The 27,749-nt window shown below is 43.4% G+C and overlaps 1 protein-coding gene and 1 non-coding gene across 19 annotated transcripts in view; one reads left to right on the top strand and one right to left on the bottom strand.

Annotated features, from left to right (window-relative positions):
• The window catches only part of R3HDM2 (R3H domain containing 2), a 180,243-nt gene that overhangs the window by 9,158 nt on the left and 143,336 nt on the right, over positions 1-27,749 (top strand). For 8 of the 18 annotated variants that reach the window (XM_031651065.1, XM_031651052.1, XM_031651051.1 and 5 more), the window contains exon 1: positions 20,539-20,993. In XM_031651065.1, coding sequence (XP_031506925.1) covers positions 20,891-20,993 — 103 coding nt within the window. In that variant the 5' untranslated portion in view covers positions 20,539-20,890. Of the gene's footprint in view, positions 1-20,533; positions 20,994-27,749 lie in introns of those variants that run through there. The other 10 variants (XM_031651055.1, XM_031651050.1, XM_031651061.1 and 7 more) reach the window with 6 other exon arrangements.
• LOC116269003 lies at positions 1,921-2,028 on the bottom strand. Its single transcript, XR_004176329.1, has one exon. It is a non-coding gene; the product is annotated as a U6 spliceosomal RNA (small nuclear RNA).

Genomic DNA, 27,749 nt, shown 5'->3' with positions numbered 1-27,749 from the left:
CTCACTGCAACCTCTGCCTCCTGGGTTCAAGCAATTCTCCTGCCTCAGCCTCCCGAGTAGCTGAGACTACAGGCGCCCACCACCACGCCTGGCTAATTTTTGTATTTTTAGTAGAGATGGGGTTTTACCATGTTGGCTAGGCTTGTCTCGATTTCCTGACCTCATGATCTGCCTTCCTTGGCCTCCCAAAGTGCTGGGATTACGAACGTGAGTCACCACGCCTGGCTGGCTTTTTTTTTTGGAGACAGTGTCTCACTGTGTTGCCCAGGCTGGAGTGCAGTGGCGCAATCTCAGCTCACTGCAGCCTCTGCCTCTCAGATTCAAGTGATTTTCCTGCCTCACCCTCTCGAGTAGCTGGGACTACAGGCATGCGCCACCATTGCCGGCTAATTTTTTGTATTTTTAGTAGAGACAGGGTTTCGCCATGTTGCCCAGGCTGGTCTTGAACTCCTGGGGCTCAGTCAGCCAGCCCTCCTCATTCTCCCAGAGTGTTAGGATTATAGATGTGAGCCATAGTGCCTGGCCTGAAGTCTGTGCTTTTAACCCTCATCTCAAATTACCTTTTAGGACACGGCAAGTTTGTGTTGGGCAGTCAAGTATTTTGGTTAATGTTGCTTCTTGTTCTTTTTGGCTCCAACATTTTATGTGGAAGAATTTCAAACCTATAGGAAAGGTGGAGAAATGATACAGTGGACACCCGTAGGACATTACCTGTGTTTACCAATTGATAATATTTTGCCACATTTGTATGTTTGCTCTCTCCCTTCCTCTCTCTTCCTCTCCCTCTCACTTTTTCTCTCTCCTCTCTCGTACCTCCCTGCACGCATAGCACACACACAGTTTTTTGTGTTACTGTATATTAGGAATTTTTATTCACGTATTAGGAAATAAATTACAGACATCAGGACACCTCACTCCGTAATTTCTTAAGCATATATCGCCTGAGAACAATGGTGTTTTCCATAATACCATAATTAAGTTCACTATCACATTCAGAAATTTTACAGTGATATAATGTTATAAACAGTCCATATTTCTTCAGTTATCTCAACATGGTTTATACCTTACCCCCACAATCCTGGATTCCTTCAAGGAATATGTGTTGTATTTAATTGTTGTATGTTTGTAGTCTCTTTTAACCTAGAGCAGTTCTCTTCTGTTTTTTTTTTTTTTTGTTTCTCATGTCATTAATATTTTTGAAGCGTCCAGGCCAGTTGTTTTGAAGAATATTGTACAGTTTGAATTTGTCATGATTAGATTCAAGTCAAATATACTTGGCAAGAATACTACCCAGGTGATGTTGTGTGCACATAATGTCACTTTGTCTCATTATTGATGATAACTTTGATCACTTGGTTAAATTGATATCTGCTAGATTTCTTCATTGTAAAGGAATCTTTCTGCTTTTTTTTTTTTTTCTTTTTCACTCCTGGCCTTGTGATGTTGGATCCTTTTCTTTTGTAATTAAGAAACATCTGTGGGATGATACTTTTAAGATTTTGGGTCTCTTTTCCTCCACAACCTTTTACCCAGTGACATTAGCATCCATTGATGATCCTTGTCTGAATCTGTTGTTACATTAGTGGTTTCTTTTTTCCTTTTTTATTTTTATTTTTATTTTTATTTTTTTTGAGATGGAGTCTCGCTCTGTCACCCAGGCTGGAGTGCAGTGGCCGGATCTCAGCTCACTGCAAGCTCCTCCTCTCGGGTTCACGCCATTCTCCTGCCTCAGCCTCCCGAGTAGCTGGGACTACAGGCAACCGCCACTTCGCCCGGCTAGTTTTTTGTATTTTTTAGTAGAGACGGGGTTTCACCGTGTTAGCCAGGATGGTCTCGATCTCCTGACCTCGTGATCCGCCCGTCTCGGCCTCCCACAGTGCTGGGATTACAGGCTTGAGCCACCGCGCCCGGCCTTTTCCTTTTTTAATAGAATGCTTCATGAATGTGCATGTTATCCTTGGTCAGGGACCATGCTAAATCTTCTCTGTATCAGTCCAATTTTAGTATATGTGCTGTGGAAGCGAGCACCACTGGTGCTTTGAATATGTTGATTTTCACATTCTCTCATTCCCTCTGCATTTATGGCTGGTATTGTTCTAAAGAGAAGAGCTTTTCTCCTCCCCTATGTTTTTGAGGATAAGTATAGATGTGACAGTTTTAAAAAATTCAACAAGTTACAGTCCATTGCTGTTGGTATTAAAAGTACCAGTAATACTTATTATTAGAAATACAAAAGTTGTCCTAACTTTGATTCAGAGGGGCTTGAGGGAGCACCTTCAAGCTGGCTGCTTTGTCCTTTTGACATATCTCTATCATGTTTTGAGCACTTCCTTACACTCTGGCACAACAAGGGGTTCTGTGCTCACTTTGTATTTTACTTGCCCCAGACCTGGAATCAATTGTTTCTGTAAGGAATCCTGATTCCTTTAATGGGGAATGGTTCCTATAAAGAGAAATTGCTTCTCATTATTTTCTTTTGTATTTTTTTTTTTTTTTTTGATGGAGTTTCACTCTTGTCACCAAGGCTGGAGTACAGTGTTATGATGTCGGCTCACTGCAACCTCCGCCTACTGGGTACAAGTGATTCTCCTGCCTCAGACTCCCAAGTAGCTGGGATTACAGGTGCTTGCCACCATCCCCAGCTAATTTTTGTATTTTTAATAGAGACAGAGTTTTGCCATTTTGGCCAGGCTGGTCTCGAACTCCTGACCTCAGCTGATCTGCCTGCCTCAGCCACCTAGAGTGCTGGGATTACAGGTATAAGACACCGCACCCAGCCTGCTTCTCATTCTTGATTCTCTGTTCTTTGTTTTTTTTTGTTTTGTTTTTTGTTTTGTTTTGTTTTGTTTTTGAGATGGAGTCTTTCTCTTTGCCCAGACTGGAGTGCAGTGATGTGATCTCAGCTCACTGCAACTTCGCCTCCTGGGTTCAAGCGATTCTCGTGCCTCAGCCTCCCCAGTAGCTAGGATGACGGGTGCGCATCACCACGCTCGGCTAGACTAATTATTGTATTTTTCGTAGAGATGGGGTTTCACCCTGTTGGCCAGGCTGGTCTCGAACTTCTGACCTCAGGTGATCAGCTTGCTTTGGCCTCCCAGAGTGCTGGGATTACAGGCGTGAGCCACAGCGCCTGGCCTATTCTTTGTTATTTTTATGAGATTAATTATTTGTAGTAAAAAAAGGTAGAGTGGGCCAGGCGCAGTGTCTCACGCCTGTGATCCCAGCACTCTGGGAGGCTGAGATGCATGAATCATTTGAGGTCAGGAGTTCAAGACCAGCCTGACCAACATGGTGAAACCCCCGTCTCTATTAAAAATACAAAAAAATTTGATTGGGTATGGTGTTGCGTGCCTGTACGTGCCTGTAATCTCAGCTACTCGGGAGGCTGAGGCAGGACAATCACTTGAACTCGCGAGGCGGAAGTGGCCTATTCTTTGTTATTTTTATGAGATTAGTTATTTGTAGTAAAAAAAAAAGGTAGAGTGGGCCAGGCGCAGTGTCTCATGCATGTGATCCCAGCACTCTGGGAGGCCGAGATGCATGGATCATTTGAGGTGAGGAGTTCAAGACCAGCCTGACCAACATGGTGAAACCCTGTCTCTACTAAAAATACACAAAAACTTGATTGGGTATGGTGTTGCGTGCCTGTTCGTGCCTGTAATCTCAGCTACTCGGAGACTGAGGCAGGACAATCACTTGAACTTGGGAGGCGGAAGTTGCAGTGAGCTGAGACTACGCCACTGCACTCCTGCCTAGGTGACAGAGTGAGACTGCATCTCAAAAAAAAAAAAAAAGAAGTGGATTACAGATCTAAGACTCTCTGTGGCTTCCCAAATGTGCTTGAGCAATAAATTATCTAACCTGAGTTTTTTTTTTTTCCTTGAGATGGAGTCTTGCTCTGTCACCCAGGCTGGAGTGCAGTGGTGCGATCTCGGCTCACTGCTACCTCCACCTTCTGAGTTCAAGTGATTCTCCTGCTTCAGCTTCCTGAGTAGCTGGGATTATAGGTGCTCACCACCACGCCTGGCTAATTTTTGTATTTTTAGTAGAGAGGGGTTTTACCATGTTGGTCAGACTGGTCTTGATCTCTTGACCTCAAGTGATCTGCCCACCTCGGCCTCCCAAAGTGCTGGGATCACAGGCATGAGCCACCTTGCCCAGCCGGGTTTTTTTTTTTTTTTTTTTTTAAATAGAAGGTTGCAGTATATTGGCCCAGCTGGTCTTGAACTCATGGGCTCAAGCGATCCTCCCACCTCAGCATCCCAAAGTGTTGGGAGTGCAGGCTTGAGCTACCTTGCCTAGCCTTAACCTGAATTATTTCACATAATGAAGTGATTTATAAGTAGTTATGGTGACTTGCCATGGGAGATGGGATATTGCACAGAAGATTGGCATTGTACTGCTTTTTTTCCCCTAATTTGGTGGTGACATAAGTTTTCTTTTTCTTTTTTTTTCTGAGATGGAGTCTTGCTCTGTCGTCCAGGCTGGAGTGCAATGGCGTGATCTTGGCTCACTGCAGCCTCCGCCTTCCGGGTTCAAGCAATTCTCCTGCGTCAGCCTCCTGAGTAGCTGGACTATAGGCACATGCCACCACGCCTGGCTAATTTTTTGTGTGTGTTTTTAGTAGAGACGAGGTTTCACCACATTGGCCAGGCTGGTGTCGAACTCCTGACCTTGTGATCTGCCCGCTTCAGCCTCCCAAAGTGCTGGGATTACAGGTGTGAGCCACTGCGCCTGACCAAAAATACATTTTTGTATCCCTCTTATGCTCAGGTAATCCAGGCTGTAGTCACTTAAGAGTTGTTTCCCTCTTTGTATCTTCTGCTCTCTGAATTAAAATATTCTTAGGTAGGGAATCTTCTCAACCCAAGCCTTTAATACTTTGTGGGTTTTGTGTGTTTGTTTTAATTTTTTCCTTGAGACAGAATCTCACTCTGTTGCCCAGGCTGGAGTGCACTAGTGTGATCTTGGCGCGCTGCAGCCTCTGCCTCTCAGGTTCAAGTGATTCTCTCACCTTAGCCTCCCAAGTAGCTGGGATTACAGGTGCATGCCACCATGCTTGGCTAATTTTTTTGTATTTTTAGTAGGGACAGGGTTTCGCCATGTTGGTCAGGCTAGTCTTGAACTCCTGATCTCAAGTGATTTGCCCCTCCTTGGCCTCCCAAAGTGCTGGGATTACAGGCATGAGCCACCGCGCCTGGCCAATGCTTTGTGTTTTGAACTTGCATCTTGCATTCATCTGCATATATATTTTACATATTGATCTGTGAATACAATCTAGAACTCATATGAAGTTAGGATGTGTATTTGTCTGTTCTCACACTGTTATAAAGAAATGCCCGAGACTGGGTAATTTATAAAGAAAAGAGGTTTAATTGACTCACAGTTTTGAATGGCCGGACAGGCTTCAGGAAACTTAAGATTATGGTGGAAGAAAAAACAGGCATGTCTTACATGGCAGCCGGTGAGAGAGCATGTGAAGGAAACAAAAGGGGAAGAGCCCCTTATAAAACCATCAGCTCTTGTGAGAACTCACTGACTATCACAAGAACAGCATGGGGGAAACCACTCCTATGATCCAGTCACCTCCCGCTAGGTCTCTCCTTCAACACCTGGGTATTACAATTCACGATGATATTTGGGTGGGGATCCAAAGCCTAACCATATCAGGGTGTTCAATGTATTGAACATTTCTGTTGGAGCATAGTTTTATGGTTCTTGATGAGGTCTCATGTTTTAGAAAGTCTGAAACAGGATTAGCCTTGGAATTGGGATCTGGTATACCAAAATCACTTCTGATTCAACAGCTTGAGAATGTACTGCTCTGGGACTCTACATGTCAGTCTTATCCACAAAAATATTTTGCGCTGTAGGTGAAACCCATTAAATATATCTGCATATTCCTTTGATATGGAAACATATAAATAAGCTGCAGAGAAGGTGATGATGTGTTAGCAATGTGTTCTTTTGAAATAGTTACAATTCTGCCTATTAGGCCGAGGCTCATGCCTGTAATCCCAACAGTTTGGGAGGCTGAGGCAGGCAGGTGGATCACTTGAGGTCAGGAGTTTGAGACCAGCCTGGCAAACATGGTCTCTACTGAAAAATACAAAAATTAGCTAAATGTGATGGTGGACACTTATAATCCCAGCTACTTAGGAGGCTGAGGCAGGAGAATTGCTTGAACCCTGGAGGCTGAGGTTGCAGTGAGCCAAGATCGCACCACTGCACTCCATCTGGCCTGGGTAACAGAGTGAGATGCTGTCTCAAAAAAACAAACAAAAATTCTGCATATTAATGCATATACTAAGAACCTCAGTATTGAGGAAGTATAAAATGTTGTTTTGGTGGAGGAAGGTGGTCATTTTCAGACATTTTAGCTGGTATTTTAATTAACTTACTAACTTATCAGTTAATTGTGTGGCTTATATATTCTTTTGTTTTATGTGAATGACTGCTCTAAGATTACTTAAGAAATGAGCTGCCTGGTAACATAAATTACAGATATTAAGATTGTATGCTTTCCCATTATTTCTGTTACTTGGCCAAATTTAGAACCATGTAGAGCTCTCCTGTAGAATTGAAATCCACTGTTTTTTTCCCTAGTGTCTCTCCAAATTATACTTGATAAATAGAGTTTCTTTTTATTTATTTAGAGACAGGGTCTTGCTCTATCATTCAGGCTGTAATACAGTGGTGCCATCATGGCTCACCACAGCTTCAACCTCCTTGGCTCAAGTGATCCTTCTGCCTCATCCTCCCATATACCTGAGACTACAGGCACACACACCATGCCTGGCTAATTTTTAAATTTTTGTGCAGAGACAGGGTCTTGCCATGTTGCCCAGGCTGGTCTCAAACTCCTGGCCTCAGGTGATTCTTCTGCCTCAGCCTCTCAAAGTGTTGGAATTATAGGTGTGAACCATTGTGCCTGGCCACTAAATATAATTCTTAACACTTCACCTGGATGGATGAGGCAATACATTTGAACTTGAGATCAGGTGAGCCTTACACTTGGGTGCTTGTGGGAGAATTTTATGATGCTGGAATTGCTTTTGCATGTATGTGAATTCAGATTAGAGTTTATGTAGGATACTTTGAGGAGAACCTTAGTAATTCCATGTACATTTAGCTGTCCATGAAATGTAAAGTTTCTTTTTTTTTTTTTTTTTTTTTAAAGGTTATACTGCTTCCCTGGTAATGTGAAGATCTCTTGATGTATTAATAGTTGGTAGAGCCTCAACACAAGAAATGGCAGATAAAAGGAATGGTTATGTTGAGTAATTCATTTAAATAAAAAATAAGTTAAAATAGAGTAAGATTACACATACAGAGTGAATATGATATGTTTACCACCTGATTTGGTATTTGGAAAAGTAGGATCTTGTTGCTACTATAGCAAGAAATTTTAGGGGCAGTAGAAAAAAATGCAAAACATTTATTAACCAACAAAATTAATTCATAAAAATGGAAATGTGTGGTTATTCTGACCCTAGATTTATACAAATGGTAAATGTAAAAGAAAATTCTCTCATTGATATAAGCCCATGTGCTTTTTTTCTTTTCTTTCCTTCCTTCTGGGGCTTCCTACATCAGTTTTAGAAGTGAGGGACATATTTTCTTTGGAAAAATGAGCTGTCTTCAAAGAACTTACTGAGACAAGAAAAAGTTATGAAGGGGGTTATGGGGTAAATTTTTGTTTTCCTTTAGCTTATTTTTTTCCATAAAGAATATTTAGTTTTATAATTGGAGGAATGAACCCAATTATCTTAACACTTTTTACAAAAGGGATAAAGGGGCTATATGTCATCTCTGAAGCTTGTATATACTTCAGTAGATCAGGTGGTCTTAATTGGTCTTCAGTTAGGTAGTGATTTCTTTTTTTCCTGGGTTTTGTGACTTTTCCTTTGGGTAGGCTTTCCTCCCTGTGTGTGTTGCATTGTTTTTCTTTTTTTTTTTTTTTTTTTTTTTTTTGGTAGTCTGCATCTATCACCAGGCTGGAGTGCAGTGGCGGGATCTCTGCTCCTGCAAGCTCTGCCTCCCGGGTTCACGCCATTCTCCTGGCTCAGCCTCCCGAGTAGCTGGGACTACAGAGCATTCATACCCTCGCCCGGCTATTTTTGTACTTTTAGTAGAGGCGGGGTTTCACCCGTGGTAGCCAGGTTGGGTCTCGATCTCGGCGGTGTGATCCGCCCGTCTCGGCCTCCCAAAGTGCTGGGATTACAGGCAGGCCACTGGCGCCCGGCCTTCTTTTTTTGCCCCACCTCTCGGCCTATGGTTTATTAAATAACTTCACTCTACTTTATCAGTTAGTTAACAGAACTTCTATTTAAATCTAGTAGTATATAATTCTCTTTCTGTGACAGAGTATAAATATGCTCAGTTGAACTCTGGGAGAGGGAAAGCTGGTGCGTGTTAGCTTGCCTTAAGTGACTAGAGGCAGTGTTTTGGTGTGATCTGTGTAAAATTTGAAGAACATAATATTGTATGTTTTACTAGAGTAAAAACCTAATTTTAGTGCAGAGTGGCTCTTGGGATGACAAGGAAGAATACGGTATTTTTCCATAGGTCCCAAGGTTTTTTGAGACAACTTGAGTGTCAGATAAGGTACTTGGGATCATTAGGAGGCTTAATAATCATTTTAGGGTTTGTGTGTATTAAAGAACCTTACTGACTGGCTAGCTGTGGAGATAAAAAATGAACAATTAATGATCAGGGTATAATGGATTAGATCCTGTGATGTAAACAGAATGCAGTATAATTTAATTAAGTCAATTGCTCAGTACAAATAGATACAAAAGAAGAGAGAAATCAATATAGAAAAGCTTCATGGAAGAAGTAGAAATTGAACTAGGCTTTAAAGATTAGTATACAAAATTTATTTCGGTCATCATATTTTTTTTTTTCAAGCTAAACTCATCCTTTTAATCAGTAATCCACTCCTGAGGTAACTAACTCCCTCGATAATAGCATTAATCCCCCCATGAGGGTGGAACTCTCATCAGTCATCGTATTTCAAATATATGTATTTTTCTTTTTTGAGATTTGGTCTTTTATGAAACATTTTACTACGGAAAATTTCATATGTATTCAAAAGCATCAAGAGTGGTATAATGAATGTCCATATGCAATTATCTGCTCACGGTTGATTTTGTTTCATCTATATTCCTACTACCTCCCTTATTTTATTTTTTTGTTTTTAAATAGAGACAAGGTTTTACCGTGTTGCCCAGGCTGGTCTCGAACTCCTGAGCTTAAGCAATCCGCCTGTCTTGGCCTCTCAAAGTGCTGGGATTACAGACACGAGCCACCATGCCTGGCCCCTTATTGATTATTTTGAAACAAATCCTTGATATGTTATTTCGTCTATAAATATATCAGCGTGTATCTAAAAAAGTAAGGACTTGGCCGAGTACAGTGGCTCATGCCTATAATCCTGGCACTTTGGGAATCTGAAGTGGGAAGACCACTTGAGGTCAGGAGTTCAAGACCAGACTGAGCAATATAGTGAGACCCCATCTCTACAAAAACTTTAAAAATTAGGCCAGGCATGGTGGCTCACATCTGTAATGCCAGCACTTTGGGAAGCTGAGGTGGGAGGATCATTTGAGGTTAGGAGTTCGAGACCAGCCTGACCAACAACATGGTGAAACCCCGTTTCTACCTAAAATAATAATAACTAGCTGGGCGTGGTGGCGAACGCCTGTAATTTAAACTACTCGGGAGGTTGAGGCAGGAGAATGGTTTGAACCTGGGAGGCAGAGGTTGCAGTTAGCTGAGTTTGCACGACTGTACTCCAGTCTGGGCAACAAGAGTGAGACAGAAAAACAAAAAATTAGCTGGATGTGGTGGCACACACCTGTAGCCCCCACCTATGTGGGAGGCTGAGCTGAGAGGACTGTTCGAGCCCAGGAGTTGAAGGCTGCAGTGAGGTATGATTTTAAAACTGCACTCTAGCCTGGGTAACAGAGCGAGACCCTTTTCTCTAAAAAAGAAAACAAAAAAAAATACACAAAAATAAGGACTTTAAAAAACCAATTGCCCATCTAAAATAACAATTCCTTAATATTAAATATCTGGTGTTTCATTGATCGTATCATGATTTTTTAGTAGCTTATATGTTTAAAATAGGATCCAAATAAAGTCTGTTGTAGTTGGTCAGTGCATATTTAATATCTTTTAATTTTTCTTTTTTTTTTCTTGAGACAGAGTCTTGCTCTCTTGCCTAGGCTGGAGTGCAGTGGCGAGATCTTGGCTCACTGCAACCTCCACCTCCAGGGTTCAAGCGATTCTCCTGCCTCAGCTTCCCGAGTAGCTGGGATTACAGGTGCCCGCCACCACACCTGGCCAATTTTTGTGTTTTTGTTAGAGATGGGGTTTCACCATGTTGGCCAGGCTGGTCTCGGACTTCTGATCTCAAGCGATCCACCTGCCTTGGCCTCCCAAAGTGCTGGGATTATAGGCCACTGTGCCCACCCTCACATCTCTTTTTCTAAAATATTTTTCCTCAGTTATTTTCCTTCGTAGCTTATGTATTAAAGAAACTGGGTCATCTGTCTAGTAGCGTTTCCCACAGTTGGCTGGATTAATTGACTGACATTATTGTGGTGTCATTTAACATGTTCTCTGTCTCCCGTATTTTCTTCAGATTGGTAGTTATATCTACATGATCAGGTTCAGATTCAATATTTTTGGTTAGCATACTTTATGCAGTGTTGTATACTTCCATCAAGGGCATGTGATGTCTATTAATCTCCTTTTTATGATGTCAGCAGCCATTGGTAATCATTGCCTAGATCCCTTACTTCATTGAACTTCATTAGAGATTATAAATGGTGATACTCAAATTCTATCATTTAAAAATTTTTTTAGCTGCAGTACTTTTTATAAAAGATACTCCCCTCATCGCTTATTTGGTTTCTCTGAGGTACAATTTGTATAGGACAGACAAGACAAATGCTTAAGTCTTTTAATTAACAGTTATGACCATTTTCAAAATAATTAGTTTGTTTACTAACATCTTCTAAAGTTGACTGATGAGTTTTTAAAAAATAGTCATTCAATTCAATAATAGACTCTTCAATTTAAATATATTTAATGTGTTTAAGCCAATTTCAGTTTTTTTTTGTTTTGTTTTTTTGAGACAGAGTTTCACTCTTGTTGCCCAGGCTAGAGCGCAGTGGTGCAATCTCGGCTCACTGCAGCCTCTGCCTCCTGGGTTTAAGCGATGCTCCTGCCTCAGCCTCCCGAGTAGCTGGGATTACAGGCGCCTGCCACCACACCTGGCTAATTTTGTATTTTTAGTAGAGATGGGGTTTCACCATGTCGGTCACGCTGGTTTCAAACTCCCAACCTCAGGTGATCCACTTGTGTTGGGCCTCCCAAAATGCTGGGGTTACAGGCATGAGCCACTGCGCCTGGCCAATTTCAGTTTTATCCTTATTAATGTCTCATTGTCTCATCTTTGGCAAATGAACCTCTTCGAGTTGGCTCCTATGTCCTTTGGATGTGATCCTGTTAATCTTTGATAGCTTCCTTGTTTTCTGTTCTGACAAGATGATCGAAGATCATTTTTTACATTTTCATTTCTGAACATGGATCAGACATTGTCTCCCAAATCCTGGTTCCTTTTATGGGGAAATGATGTTTAGAGACCACAATCTGGGTGCAAGAGGTACTCATTTGCTTAGTGTGTTGGTCATTGCTTCTCGGAGTTTTCTATAGAAAATAAGGTATTTTTTTTGTTTGTTTTTAAATAAAGTATATCCTAAATTCATGTCAGTATTTCCAATTCAACATTTGGACTGTAGGTTGGTCTGTCTTCCTTTTTTTTTGGAGACAGAGTCTCACTCTGTCACCCAGGCCGTAGTGCAGTGGTATGATCATAGCTCACTGCAGTCTTGATCTTCCAGGCTTAAGTCCTCTTCCCGCCTCAGCCTCCCCAGTAGCTGGAACTACAGCACACACCACCATGCCCAGCTAATTTTTGTTATTTTTTTTTTTTTTTTTTTTGAGATGGAGTCTCACGCTGTGTCACCCAGGCTGGAGTGCAGTGGCGCGATCTCGGCTCACCGCAAGCTCCGCCTCCCAGGTTCACGCCATTCTCCTGCCTCAGCCTCCGAGTAGCTGGGACTACAGGCGCCCGCCACCACGCCCGGCTAGTTTTTTTTTGTATTTTTAGTAGAGACGGGGTTTCACCATGTTAGCCAGGATGGTCTCGATCTCCTGACCTCGTGATCCACCCGCCTCGGCCTCCCAAAGTGCTGGGATTACAGGCTTGAGCCACCGCGCCCGGCCTTTTGTTATTTTTAGTAGAGACAAGGTCTCACTATGTTGCCCAGGCTGGTCTTGAACTCCTGATCTCAAGTGGTCCTCTAGTCTTGGCCTCCTAAAGTTCTGAGATTACAGACATGAGCCACTGCACCCGGCCAGTAGGTTTTCCTTTAACCTCTTCAATCATATGGAAATATGCATTTTTCAAATTACAAAAGTAATATATACTCATTATAAGGAATTTAAATGATGTTAACGTATAAAAGCCAGGCTAGTCAACATAGTGAGACCCGCATCTCTACAAAAAAATTTTTAAATTACTTGAGTGTGCTGTGGCACATACCTGTAGTCCTAGCTGCTTGGGAGGCTGAGGTGGGAAGATTACTTGAGCCCAGGAGGTTGAGGTTACAGTGAGCTATGATCATGTCACTGTACTGTAGCTGGGGCAACAGAGTGAGACCCTGTCTCGTAAAAAAGAGAAAGAAAGGAAAAAAGTATATAATGTAAAAGATGAAAATTCTGACCCTACCCCAGAATCACTATTTAACCTACTTAACAATTCAAAGGTTTCATAGTGGATGGGTATCTTTGACTCATATTAATTATAGATAGCTTTTTTTTTAATTTTTATTTTTAATTTTACAAATACAGATGGGGTCTCACTATGTTTTTCAAGCTGGTATTGAACTCCTGCGTTCAAGTGATCCTCCGGCCTCAACCTCAAAGTACGGGACTTACAGGTGTGAGCCAGCATGCCTGGCCTAGATACCTTGTTTTTTGTTTGTTTGTTTGTTTTGAGACAGAGTCTTGCTCTGTCACCAGGCTGGAGTGCAGTGGCGTGATCTCGGCTTATTGCAACCTCCGTCTCCTGGGTTCAGGCGATTCTGTCTTAACCTCTTGAGTTGCTGGGACTACAGGTGCATGCCACCACACCCAGTTTTTTTTTTTTTTTTTGTATTTTTAATAGAGAGAGATGGGGTTTCACCATGTTGGCCAGGATGGTCTCCATCTCTTGACCTCGTGATCTGCCCTCCTTGGCCTTCCAAAGTGCTGGGATTATAGGCATGAGCCACCATGCCTGGCTAGATACCTTGTTTAGGTAGCACTGAACCTACAGTTAAAAATTAGGAATGGACTTTTTTTTTTTTTTTTTTTTTTAGTATATGTGCTGCCAAAGTAAGCACATGGGATGGATATTTTTTGAGACTAGAGAAAAAAATGGTATGAGAAGTTGTTCCTTATGTAAAATGAGAATTCTTATACAATTTTGGATTTACTTTTTGAATTGGTGTTACATTTATGTGGTTCAGAGTTTTAAGGATAGAAAAAAGTATGAAATGGAGTTTCCATCCTGCTTTTTTTTTTTTTTTTTTTTGAGACAGAGTCTCACTCTGTTGCCCAGGCAGGAGTGTAGTGGCATCATCTTGGCTCACTGCAGCCTCTGCCTCCTGGGCTCAGATGATCCTCCCTCCTCCCACCTCAGCCTCACAAGTTGAGCTGGGACTACAGGTGTGAGCCACCACACTCGACTAATTTTTGGTATTTTTAGAAGAGATGCGTTTTTGCCATGTTGCCCATGCTGGTCTCGAATTCCTGAGCTTAAGAAATCCACTTGCCCCTGTCTCCCAAAGTGCTGGAGTAACAGGTGTGAGCCACCATGCCAGGCCCCATCTTGCTCTTCTTTTTTTTTTGAGACTAAGTTTCGCTCTTGTCACCCATGTTGGAGTGCAATGGTGTGATCTCAGCTCGCTACAACCTCCGCCTCCCAGGCTCAAGCCATTCTCCTGCCTCAGCCTCCCGAGTAGCTGAGACTACAGGTGTGCACCACCACGCCCAGCTAATTTTTGTGTTTTTAGTAGATACGCGGTTTCACAGTGTTGGCCAGGATGGTCTCGATCTCTTGACTTCGTGATCCGCCCACCTTGGCCTCCCAAAGTGCTGGGATTACAGGCGTGAGCCACTGGCACCCGGCCAGTTGTTTTGTATTTTTAGTAGAGACGAGGTTTTCACCATGTTGGTCAGGCTGGTATCAAACTCCTAACTTAAGGTGATCCACCCGCCTCAGCCTCCCAAAGTGCTGGGATTACAGGTATGAGCTACTGTGCCCGGCCCCATCTTGCTTTTATACCCCCAAGCCGGTCGGTTCCTATACCTCTCTCCAGAGGCAACTATTATTACCAGTTTTTGTGCATCATATGCATTGATAAGCATTAAAAAAGGCAAGTATGTATATGTATATTTTCCCCCATTTTACAAAAATGGTTCTGCATTTTTTTTCATTTAGCAATGTAGCTTTTAAGTATTATACATCAAGAATTTCCTTATTTTTGGCTGGCTGCAGTGGCTTATGCCTGTAATCCCAGCATTTTGGGAGGCCGAGGCAGGTGGATCACTTGAGGCCAGTTTTTTTTTTTTTTTTTGGAGACAGAGTCCTGCTCTGTCACCCAGACTGGAGGGCAGTGCTGTGATCTCAGCTCATTGCAGCCTCCGCCTCCTGGGTTGAAGTGATTCTCCTGCCTCAGCCTCCTGAGTAGCTGATATTACAAGTGCCCGCCACCACGCCTGGCTAATTTTTGTATTTTTAGTAGAGATGGGGTTTCACCATTTTGGCCAGGCTGGGAGGCCAGGAGTTTGAGACCAGCCTGGCCAACATGGTGAAACTCCAACTCCACTAAAAATATAAAAATTAGCTGGATGTGGTGGTGCATGCCTGTAATCTCAGCTATTTGGGAGACTGAGGTATGAGAATTGCTTGAACCCAGGAGGTGGAGGTTGCAATGAGCTGAGATGACGTCAGTATACTCCAGCCTGGGCAACAGAGTGAGACTCTTATCTCCAAAAAAATTTCCTTATTTTTGTTTATGCATGCAGAGTATTGTGGGATATGTATGCACTTTTTTTTTTTTTTTTTTTGAGACAGAGTCTTGCTCTCTTGCCCAGGCTGGAGTGTAGTGGTGGCATCTCAGCTCACTGTAACCTCTGCCTCTCGGATTCAGGAGATTCTCCTGCCTCAGTCTCCTGAGTAGCTGGGATTACAGGTGCCTGTCACCACGTCTGGCTAATTTTTGTATTTTTAGTGGAGATGGGGTTTCACCATGTTGGCCAGGATGGTCTCTAACTCCTGACCTCAAAAGATCCACCTGCCTCGGCCTCCCAAAGTGCTGGCATAACAGGTGTAAGCCACTGCATCTGGCTTGTGCATGCACTTTTTCTTTTATTTATTTTTTTTTGAGACAAGAGTCTTGCTTTGTTGCCTAGTCTAGAATGCAGCAGCTCGATCTCGGCTCACTGCAACCTCTACCTCCCAGGTCCAAGTGATTCTCCTGCCTCAGCCTCCCGAGTAGCTGGGACTACAGGTGCCTGCCACCACACCCAGCTAATTTTTGTGTTTTTAGTCGAGGTGGGGTTTCACCATTTTGGCCAGGCTGGTCTCAAACTCCTGACCCCAGATGATCCACCCACCTTGGCCTCCCAAAATTCTGGGATTATAGGCAGGAGCCACTGTGCCTGGCAGAATAGTCTTTAAGTATTGAGAAACTGTCAGGCTCATCATAGTGATTACATGTTTTTCAAAATTCTGATTTTCACTTGAGAGCTTGATTTTTATCATTGGTAATAAACCTATATTGTTCAAGGGTCAGCTGCATTCTTTGTTTATGATGTAAGTGGGTTCATCTGTCACAGCTTGCCTCTATTCCACATGGTTTTGGCTGGGCTCACTCATTTGTGGTCAGTTGGCATGTTAGCTAGGGGCTGGTTGGACCAGGATAGCCTCATTCACACGTCTAGCATTGGGCTAAAGCTGTCCTCTAGGTTGGTATGGCCTCTTGCAGGCTGGTTTGGCTTCCTTGCATGATGGTTAGATTCCAAGAGGTTTTGAGTGGAAACTGAACGGCCTCTTGAGGCCTGGGTTCGGTGGTCGCAGTGTCATTCGTGCTGCACTCTGATGGTTAAAGCAAGTCACAAGGCCAGCTCAGATTTAAGGGGTGGGGAAATGAACTGTACTTTTTTTTTTTTTGAGATGAACTGCACTTCTTGATGTGAATTGCTACACATAACTGTGGCCATGTTAAACGTGGGCATAGTTCTTTATTGTTTCTCTTTTTCCCCTTCCCTTTCTCTCTTTCATTCTTTTAAAATGAAATGGATGTTTTCTGCTTGTTTTTATTGCCCTGACTTGTCTTTCTTTTTGAAGTTCACGTTAGAACAAAGCTTACTTACTTAAATATTTCTGTGATTATTTGGTGTGCCTCGCGACTGATATTTTCGGGTCCCAGCTTGGCAACTATTTTTCAGATTACCGTAATAATACCAAACATCTGTTAATCCTGAAAAGCTATTGTTTCTTCCCCAGGTGATTTTGATCTCTTTGAAAAACTGGCAAATTGCTGAGGGTTAACACTCTGGCCCTTTTATGGGCTCTGTTTCCAGCCCTTTATGGCTTGTTAGTTATAGAGAGTTACTAATAGTCACCTGAAATATACATACATATTTTGTTGTTGCTAGTTGTTCCATGAAGTCAGAGAGGGAAAGGCTCTGTAGCAGGAGCAGGAGAAGGTATCTGGCTAGTAGTTGTCTTGAGCAGACAGTATTTTTATATGTGAAATAAACAAGATTATTTGGCAAGTCAGTGACTTGTCAGCCCATCAGGATGAATCAGCAGAAGTCCTAGGTGAGGTGAGAATGTCAGCACAGTGAGCCCCTTGCCCTGAGTTTATCAGGCATCTCATTAAGGTAGCTGTCATAGCTCCTATTTTAGAGAAGAGTAGAAGTCATTGTTCAAGATTTAGCTGACTTTAAAAACGATTTCGGAGGGGGAAGATCACTTTTTGTATAATGACACCCATTGGAAGTGACATGTGGCTGTTTTTCAGATTGTAATCATTTTGGTGTGCCCAAGTGTTAACAGTTGTTAGGATCTTTAAAACTTGTCTTCAGGTGACTAGAGGCTATTCTGCTTCTCCAAGTAAGTTTTATTAATTGTCTTGGGTCCTAGACAAGTTAACTGTGGTTTCTGATTTATCTATTGCCCAAACCTGTGATAATTTGATAGGAATAGGAACTAAGAGGTGGCATTTTATTGCAAAAGATGGATGTTGGCTGCCAAATACAGCTGATTAGAAGGCTAGGACAAAGTGTCTGTTTTTCTGGTGACAGGGTCATTATTAAAGCTATTTTATTTTATTTTATTTAGTTTAGTTTAGTTTAGTTTTTGAGATGGAGCCTTGCTCTGTTGCCCAGGCTGAAGTGCAGTGGCGTGATCTCGGCTCACTGCAACCTCCACCTCTCGGGTTCAAGAGATTCTGCTGCCTCAGCCTCCCGAGAAATTGGGACTACAGATGTGTGCCACCATGCCCAGCTAATTTTTATATTTTTAGTAGAGACAGTGTTTCACCACGCCAGCCAGGCTGGTCTCAAACTCCTGACTTCGTGATCCGCCCACCTCGGCCTCCCAAAGTGCTGGGATTACAAGTGTGAGCCACCATGCCTGGCCTAAAGGTTTATAGAACGCTTCTGTAGTCAGATGGCTGAGTTCAGCTCCTTTCCACTCCTGTGAAGTTATCTTTAAGACATTTGGAATCCTTCATAGAAGTCTTATCAGCAGTGATTCTCTTATCGATGTTTGCTACTTGGGTCAATTTAGTCTAAATGGTTCTAAACTGTGAAGTGCTCCTCAGTGCTATGCTGGTAGTCAGAGCTTTGACAATTGCTGCTGCCTCAGAAGATTGGATTTGGGCCCCACGGAGGCAGAGAACAGTTAACTGCCAGATATGACTGCCATCTTATTTTCCAAGTGTAAATTTTACCTTCAGAGAAAGGAAGAGAGGGCTGCAGGCAGATCACTTGAGGTCAGGAGTTTGAGACCAGCCTGACCGACATGGTGAAACTCCATTGCTACTAAAAATACAAAAATTAGCTGGGCATGGTGGCGGGCACCTGTAATCCCAGCTAACTGGGAGGTTGAGGCAGGAGAATGGCTTGAACCCGGGAGGCGGAGGTTGCAGTAAGCCGAGATCACGCCATTGCATTCCAGCCTGCATGACGGAGTAAGACTCCATCTCAAAAAAAAAAAAAAAAAAAAAAAAGAAGAGAGAGAGAGAATGCTCACTGCAAGCCCCGCCTCCCGGGTTCACACCATTCTCCTGCGTCAGCCTCCCGAGTAGCTGGGACTATGGGCGCACGCCACCTGGCTAATTTTTTTTGTATTTTTTCAGTAGAGACAGGGTTTCACCGCGTTGGCCAGGATGGTCTCGATCTCCTGACCTCATGATCCCCCTGCCTCGGCCTCCCAAAGTGCTGGGATTACAAGTGTGAGCCACCGCGCCCAACGAGAGATTTCTGAGAATACAAGGCAGATTGTTAGAATGAAGAAAAGAACAATGTTTTGACAATTTGGCCATTTTATTGGCTATACAAATAAGTTTTAAACACCTTAGGAAACCCAAGTTTACTTCAGAAGAAGTAACTTCTTAGCTTTGTAAATGCACCAAACAATTAGAAAACTGTTTCAGTGCTTATTATGTGTGAGACACTGTTTAGAATTGCAGGTACAGATATGAACAAGAACAATAAAAGATTTCTTTTTTTTTTCTTTTTTTTGAGGCAGAGTCTCTCTCGCTCTTTCACCCAGGCTGGAGTGAAGTGGCGCGATCTTGGCTCACTACAACCTCTGCCCCTTTCCCCTGCCCACCCCCCGACCAGTTTCAAGCGATTTCCCTGCTTCAGCCTCCTGAGTAGCTGGAATTATAGGCGCCCACCACCATGCCTGGCTAATTTTTGTATTTTTAGTAGAGATGGGGTTTCACCATGTTGACCAGGCTGGTCTCAAACTCCTAACCTCGTGATTCGCCTGCGTCAGCCTCCCAAAGTGCTGGGATTATAGGCGTGAGCCACCATGCCTGGCCCACAGTATTTCACTTTCAATTATGATATGATTACAATTAGGGCAAGAAAGTCAAAATTATGTTGCTCTTGATTCTATTCATCAGAGTTAGAGAGTGACCTCTTGGTGTGACAAAGTTCTTAGTGTGAACCCACTGTGCCCACTTAAAAATGAGATGTATCTGTGCATGGCTTGAGTGCCAATAGGGAAAGGAAACTAGTAAATATTTCGTATAGGGGAGAACAAGGTATTTCATGGGAAAAAGTTTACTACAGGAGTAGTGTTTTAGGACCAGCATTAGTGGTGAAAAGGGGAAGGGCAATATCCTCTGGTCATTCCTTCGCAACTTTAGTCAACTACTCCACATTCCTAATGTTAAAACCGTGATGTGCAGGGGCTAGGTAAAAAAAAAAAAAAAAACTAGAACTTTTTCATAGAAACCTTTGTTAAGGTATCAAGAGGGCAGACTTTCATGATGTGGTATTTGTGGAACAGGGTTATAAAACAAAATGGTGAGTTAGGGATATTCTCACTTTAGCATAGAACACAGTAGGGCTTGGGTGTTTTGAAGGCTTCCAAGGATATGACTGACTTGGGCATACAAAGGGTTCCAATGGTGGCCTCCTGAAATAGATTAAATAGACAGCCCTCAGGGTCTTGTAATAATAATAATAACTACTGCTTTTAGGGTGAAGAGATACTAAATTATATACTTGCAATGCTTACTTATATTCACAGAATAAAATTCTGCCTCTGGTCTCTTTTCACTTCTGTTTCTCATCTATTAAGAGAGAGTCTAGTTTTGCTTGCTCAGTTCCAGACTTTTTTTTTTTTGAAATGGAGTTTTGCTCTTGTTGCCCAGGCTGGAGTGCAATGGTGTGATCTCAGCTCACTGCAACTTCTGCCTCTTGGGTTCAAGCCATTCTCTTCCTTCAGCCTCCCAAGTACCTGAGATTACAGGTGCATGCCACCTTGCCCAGCTAATTTTTTGTATTTTTAGTAGAGATGGTGTTTCACCATATTGGCCAGGCTGGTGTCGAACTTCTGACCGTAGGTGATCCACCTGCCTTGGCCTCCCAAAGTAAAGTGCTGGGGTTACAGGTGTGAGACACCATGCCCAGCCTAGACTACTCTTTTTTTTTTTTGAGACGGAGTCTCACTGTGTCACCCAGCCTGGAGGGCAGTGGCACGATCTCAGTTCACTGCACCCTCCGCCTCCTGGATTCAAGCAATTCTCTGGCTCAGCCTCCTGAGTAGCTGCGATTACAGGCACCCGCCACCACATTCGGCTTTTGTATTTTTTTTAGCAGAGACGGGGTTTCACCATCTTTGCCAGGCTGGTCTTGAACTCCTGACCTCGTGATCCACCCGCCTCGGCCTCCCAAAGTGCTGGAATTATAGATGTGAGCCACCGTGCCCGGTCTAGACTACTCTTTTTAATGAGTAAAAAACAGCTGAAGAATTTCAGGGAGTAGACTGGGTGATTAATTTATGTTAGAAAGCGGTAGACCAAGAACTGCTCATACAAAAAGGGGGTCGATGTGGACAGGAACAAAATACAGGGTTTTTTTTTTTATTGTGAATTGACAGTGGGAATGGATATAGAGGGTTAAGGGCGGGGCAGTGTTAGGAGAAACATTGTGAGCCAAAGAAATTGGGAAAGATGATATTAACAGGTGCTGCTGTGGATTTTGAATTGAATCTAATATATTAAGGTTTAAAATTGCTTTTAACATGCTTCTTTTTGTTTTTTTCCCTGCCCCCCTGAGGTTAGACTTGTTTCTTACATGTGACGCCATTCCAGCACTGGACTCATGGAGGCTGAGCATTTATTCAGGTAATAATAGATAACATTTATGGATCACTTTCTATGTGGCAGGCAACAAATTAAGTGTTATACCTCTGTTCTCATTTAATCCTTACACAACTCCATGGTGTTGGAAGTATTATTGTACCCATTTAGTAGATGAAGAAATTGAGATGCAGAGAGTGTATCAAGAGTGAGTTCAGTGCTGGGCGCAGTGGCTCACACCTGTAATCCCAGCACTTTGGGAGGCTGAGGTGGATGGATCACCTTTTTTTTTTGAGATGGAGTTTCGCTGTTGTTACCCAGGCTGGAGTGCAGTGGCACCATCTTAGCTCACCACAACCTCCGCTCCCAGGTTCAAGCAATTCTCCCACCTCAGCTTCCCAAGTTGCTGGGATTACAGGCATGCACGCCCGGCTAATTTTGTATTTTTAGTTGAGGCAGGGTTTCTCCATGTTGGTCAGGCTGGTCTCGAACTCCTGACCTCAGGTGACCTGCCTGCCTCGGCCTCAAAAGTGCTGGGATTACAGGCGTGACCCACTGTGCCCAGCTCTAATTTTTTTTTTTTTTTTTTTGAGATGGAGTCTTTCCCTGTGGCCCAGGCTGGACTGCAATGGCACGATCTCAGCTCACTGCAACTTCTGCCTCTCAAGTTCAAACGATTCTCCTGCCTCAGCCTCCCTAGTAGCTGGGATTACAGGCGCCCGCCACCGTGCCCAGCTAATTTTTTTTGTATTTTTAGTAGAGACGGGGTTTCACCATGTTGGCCAGGCTAGTCTTGAACTCCTGACCTTGTGATCCACCTGCCTCGGCCTCCCAAAGTGCTGGGATTACAGGCGTGAGCCACCGCGTCCAGCCTTATAATTTTTTATAAAGTAGATAAAACATTTTGAAATAGTTAAAATGTATTTGCATGAATATCCATATAAGATAAATATGTATAACTAGGGAATTCTTTCTTAAGAGGTGATTAATATAGATAACAGAAATCTCTTGATTTCTTTCCGCTTGAGATACTGTTCACAGGTATTTTCAGCTTTAAGAAGCCTTATTAGAGTTTCTTATAGGACCTTTCTTGGTGCATTTAAATGCTTATATACAGATTACATTAATTGCAGTAGTATCATATCAGTTATTGAGTGGCCAGCCTTAATACATTTGTCCTATTTTTCTTTCTCTGTCTTTTTAAAAAAAGACCTTTATTGAAGTATAGTTGACATACAGTAAACTGCACATATTAAAAGTATGCATGCACTTTCTCAGTTCACTCACTGCAACCTCCACCTCCTGGGTTCAAGTGATTCTCCTGCCTTGGCTTCCCAAGTAGCTGGGACTACAAGTGCATGCCACCATGCCTGGCTAATTTTTGTATTTTCAGTAGAGATGGGGTTTCACCACGTTGGCCAGGGTGGTCTAGAACTCCTGAACTCGAGTGATCCGCCCACCTCAGCGACCCAAAGTGCTGGGATTACAGGCATGAGCCACCACTGCGCACGCTATGCCATTTCTTTTCTTTTCTTTTCTTTTTTTGAGACAGGCTCTTGCTCTGTCACCCAGGCTGGAGTATAGTGGCGTGATCTCAGCTCACTTTAACCTCCGCCTCCCAGATTCAAGTGATTTTTTTTTTTTTTTTTTGAGACAGAGTCTCACTTGTTGCCCAGGCTGGAGTGCAGTAGCGCGATCTCAGCTCACTGCAAGCACCGCCTCCCGGGTTCACGCCATTCTCCTGCCTCAGCCTCCCGAGTAGCTGGGACTACAGGCGCCCACCACCTCGCCAGGCTAGTTTTTTTTTGTATTGTTTAGTAGAGATGGGGTTTCCCCTTGTTAGCTAGGATGGTCTCGATCTCCTGATCTTGTGATCCGCCTGCCTCGGCCTCCCAAAGTGCTGGGATTACAGGCGTGAGCCACCGCGCCCGGCTGATTTTTTGTATTTTTAGTAGAGATGGGATTTTTCCATGTTGGCCAGGCTGGTCTCAAACTCCTGACCTCAGGAGCCCACACTGGCCTCCCAAAGTGTTGGGATTACAGAGCCACCACACCCAGCCTAGAGTAGAGCCATTTCTTGTAGAATAGGTCTGCTGGTGATGAATTATGTCTGTCTCTTTATCTGGGAATATCTTTTTCTCCTTTGTTTTTGAAGGATAGTTTTGCTGGATTTTGGGAATGCTTGGTTCACATTCTCTTAGCTTCCATGGTTTCTGATGAAAAATATGTGTTATCTTAAGGATCTCTTGTGTGATAAGACACTTTTGCTGCTTTCAAGCTTCTCTTTGTCTTTGTTTTTTAACAGTTTGTGTGTGTAGGTGTAGATTTCTGAGTTTTTCCTGGTTGGAATTTATTGAGCTTCCTGGATGTATAAATAATGATTTTCATCAAATTTGAGCTTTTGGCCATTATTTTGCTAAATATTATTCTTGCCCCTTTTTCTCCTCTCATAGACTCCTAGTATGTATTTGTTTTTTTTTTTTTTTTTTTTTTTGAGACGGAGTTCACCCCCAGGGCTGGCGTGCAGTGGCCGGGATCTCTCAGCTTCATCAGGCTCCTGGCCCACTACTTCCTCTGCCCCAGCCTCCTGGTGCATGGACTAAGCCTGCCACCTCAGCCTCGGGCTATTTTTAGTATTTCTTAGTAGAGAGATCTGTTCTTGTTAGCCAGGATGGTCTCATCTCCTGACCTGATCCCATCTCACTCCCAAAGTGCTGGGATTACAGGCTTGAGCCCCAGCCCGCCCCTAGGTGGCATGTCAGAAAGAAGTGTTGATGGTGTCCCAGCCCCCTGCACTGGCCTGCCTCTTTCTCACCTTTCTTGCCCCCCAAACCCACATTCCTGCTGCTCTCTGGCTTTATTTGGCCTTTGTTAGGAGATGAGGCCCTGCCAGGTTGCCTGTGGCTAAGCGGTAGCTATACACAGGCATTAAGGTTTCAAGGCCATGGAAGCCAAGGCCCTGGCTTATGCCGCCTATAACTCCCAGCACTTCGCAGAGCTGTATCACCTGAGGCTGTATTTGAGACCGGTCTAGCTTACTGATGGCAAAACCCCATTTCTACTGCACCCAGCACTAGCCAGGCGGTTGGTGGGTAAGGTCTGTAATCCCCAGCTAATGGGAGGGTGGGAGGCAGGAGGAATTGCTTGAACTCAGAGGGCGAGGTGAGCCTGGTGACAAACACTGCACCTGCAGTCAGCTGCCAGAGCAAGATCTCAGCCCTGAGTGCCAGGTGAGCTGGAACACCCTCCAATCCTTGTGCCACTTTGGGAGGCTGAGGCGCGGGCAGGCCTTCCACAGCCAGGAGATTCTGAGACCGACTCCTGGCTAACAATGGCAAACCTGTTCCCCACTTGGGAAAATACAAAAATTAGCTGCAGAGCAAGGAAAACGGGTGGTCCCAGCCACCAGAGCCGAGAGAAGGTGGAACCTGGGAGCCGTGAGCCGGGAGAGCCGAGATTGTGCCTGCCTGCACCCAGCCTGCAGGGGACAGAGGAGACTCCAGCCTGGCAAAAAAAAAGCCACAGACTGAACTGGGGTTCCAAAGTGCAGCATTTATGGTATGAGCCACCAGGCGGCTTTGACACCATTGTTCTCAATATTTCCCAGCAGATGGAAGCTGCAGTGAGCCGAGACAAGCGCCAGCCGCACCAGCTCAGCAACAAGATTAAAAACCCCATCTCAAAAAAGAGAGAGGATTCTGCTACATTCATTTTGTTCTTCTATATGTCAGGGTTCCCCAGTCCCTGGGCCATAGACCAGTACTGGTCCAAGAGGTGAGCGGGAGGCGAGTGAACATTACCCCCTGAACTCAGCCTCCTGTCAGATCAGCGGTGGCATTAGTCTCAGAGGAGTGTGAACCCTATTGTGAACTGTGCATGTGAGGGATCTAGGTTGCAGTCCTTAGGCAAATCTAATGCCTGATGATCTGAGGTGGAACAGTTTCATCCTGAAACCATCGCCTTACTGTCCATGGAAAATTTGTCTTCCACAAAACTAGTCCCTGGTGCCAAAAAGGTTGGAGACCACTGTTACATGTATCCTTTTGCTCTGGCTGCTTTTAAGATTTTCCCTTAGCTGGGTGTGGTGGTTCATGAAGCCTGTAGTCTCAGCTACTTGGGAGGCCTGAGGTAGGAGGATCACTTGAGCATAGGAGTTTGAGGCTGTAGAACACAATGTTCATGCCTGTGAATAGCCATTGAGCTCCAGCCTGGGCAACACAGCGAGACGTCATCTCTTAAAAAGATAAAATAAAAGAGCCAGGCATGGTGGCTCACTCCTGTAATCCCAGCACTTTGGGAGGCCGAGGTGGGTAGATTACTTGAGGCCAGGAGTTCGAGACTGGCCTGGCCAACATGGCAAAACCCTCTCTCTACTAAAAATAAAAAGGTTAGCCAGGCGTGGTGGTGTGTGCCTGTGGTCCCAGCTACTCGGGAGGCTGAGGTATGAGAATCAGTTAAACCTGGGAGGCGGAGGTTACAGTGAGCCAAGATCGTATCACCGCACTCCAGCCTGGGGAGACAGAGCAAGACCCTGTCTCAAAAAAAAAATATATATATATATGTGTGTGTGTGTGTGTGTGTGTGTGTGTGTATATATATTCTGGTAATGATATGCCTTGGTGTGGTTCATTGCGCTTCTTAGATCTGTGTGTTTATAGTTATACTCCAGTTTGGAAACTTTTAAATTATTATTTCTTTAATTTTTTTTTCACTTTCTCTTCCTTGAAAAATGCACTGACAGATGTATTAGGTAGGCCTTTTTTTTTTTTTTTTGAGATGAAATCTCCCTCTGTCGCCCAGGCTGGAATGCCGTGACAGGATCCCAGCTCACTGCAGCCTCGACCTTCTGGGCTGAAGCAGTCCTCCCACCTCAGCCTCTCAAATAGCTGAGACTACATGTATACCAGGATAATTTATTAAAATAAAAAAAAACATTTTTGTAGAGTTGGAGTCTTGCTTTATTGTCCAAACTGGCCTGCAACTCCTGGGCTCAAGCAGTCTTCCCACCTCGGCCTCCCAAAGTGGTGGGATTATGGCTATGAGCTGCAGTGCCCAGCTATGCATTTTATTTCAGTATTTATTTTTTCCTGTTTCTGTTTTGGGTAGTTCTATTGCTGTGTTCTCAAATTTTTTTCCCCTGATTTTTTCTTCTGCAATTTCTAATCTGTTGTTAGTCCCATATAGTATATTTTTAATCTCAAACAATTCAAAGTTTTTGTTTTTGTTTTTGTTTTTACTTCTGCCTGACATGCTCACTTTTTTTTTTTTTTTGGACAGAGTTTTGCGCTTTTTGCCCAGGCTGGAGTGCAGTGGCTCGATCTCGGCTCACTGCAACCTCCACCTCCTGGGTTCAAGCGATTCTCCTGCCTCGGCCTGCCAAGTTGCTGGGATTACAGGTGCCCACCACCACACCTGGCTAATTTTTTGTATTTTTAGTAGAGACAGGATTTCGCCGTGTTGGCCAGGCTGGTCTCAAACTCCTGACCTTAGGTATTCCACCCGCCTTGGCCTCCAACAGTGTTGGGATTACAGGCGTGAGCCACCAGTCCTGGCTGCTTAGTTTTTACTATAGCTCTTTGCACATGTGGAATGTAGTTGTAATAACTTTCCAAGTGTCTTTATAAATGCTATAATTTGTATCATTTATCAGTCAGTCATTTTAACTTTTCATTGTGAAACACGTATAGATTTATAGGAAGTTGTAAAAAGAGTATAGCAATATCCTATGATATCCTTTTACTCAGTGTCTTCCATGGGTAACATCACATAACTATAGTAGAATATTAAAGTTAGGAGGTAGCCATTGGTAAAATTTACAGAGTTTATTCAGATTTGTCCAGTTTTACATGTACTTGTATTTGTGTATACCAGTCTTTGAATTTCATAATGTGTGAGTTTGTGTATCCACCATCACTGTGAAGATGCAGAACAGTTCCATCCCTTCAAGGATCTTTCTTGTTGCCCTTTTATAACTACACCTTCTTCCCTCTACCCCATTCCCTGGAAACCACTAATATGTTCTCCATCTCTATAATATGGTTATTTCAAAAATATTACATAGATAGAATCCTACAGTATATACAGTTGGCTTTTCTTCTTTTTGAGATTGGCTTACCCCAACCCCTGCCCCATTTAGCTTAATTCTCTGGAGATTCATCAAAGTTGTTACATATATCAATAATTCGTTCCTTTTGATTGCTGAGTAGTGTTCCATGGTGTAGCTGTATGCGTTTGCTTAATCATTCAACTGTTGAAGGACTTCTGTGTTGGTTCCAATTTTTGTCTATTGCCTATAAAGCTACTATGAATATTCATGTACAGATTTTTGTATAATTATTAGTTTTTATTTGTGATAAATGCTTAAGAGTCTAATTGCTGGGGGTATGGTAATTACATATTTCTTTTCTTTTTTTTCTTTTTTCTTTTTTTTTGAGACTGAGTTTTGTTCTTGTTGCCCAGGCTGGAGTGCAGTGGCACGATCTAGGCTCACTGCATCCTCTGCCTCCCGGGTTCAAGTGATTCTCCTGCCTTAGGCTCCTGAGTAGCTGGGATCACAGGCGACCACCACCCTACCTGGCTAATTTTCTGTATTTTTAGTAGAGACAGGGTTTCACCATGTTGGCCAGGCTGGTCTCAAACTGACCTCAGGTGATCCACCCGCCTCGCCTCCCAAAGTGCTGGGATTGCAGGCATGAGCCACCTCACCCAGCCTGGTAATTACATATTTCTTTATTTCTTTTTTTTTTTTAGACAGATTTCATTCTGTCATCAAGGCTGGAGTGTAGCGGTGTGATCATGGCT

Source organism: Papio anubis, chromosome 9, assembly GCF_008728515.1.
Source record: "Papio anubis isolate 15944 chromosome 9, Panubis1.0, whole genome shotgun sequence".
Classification (NCBI taxonomy): domain Eukaryota; kingdom Metazoa; phylum Chordata; class Mammalia; order Primates; family Cercopithecidae; genus Papio; species Papio anubis.
Note: the sequence above shows the minus strand (reverse complement) of the source record. Positions and strands in the feature narration are given on the sequence as shown.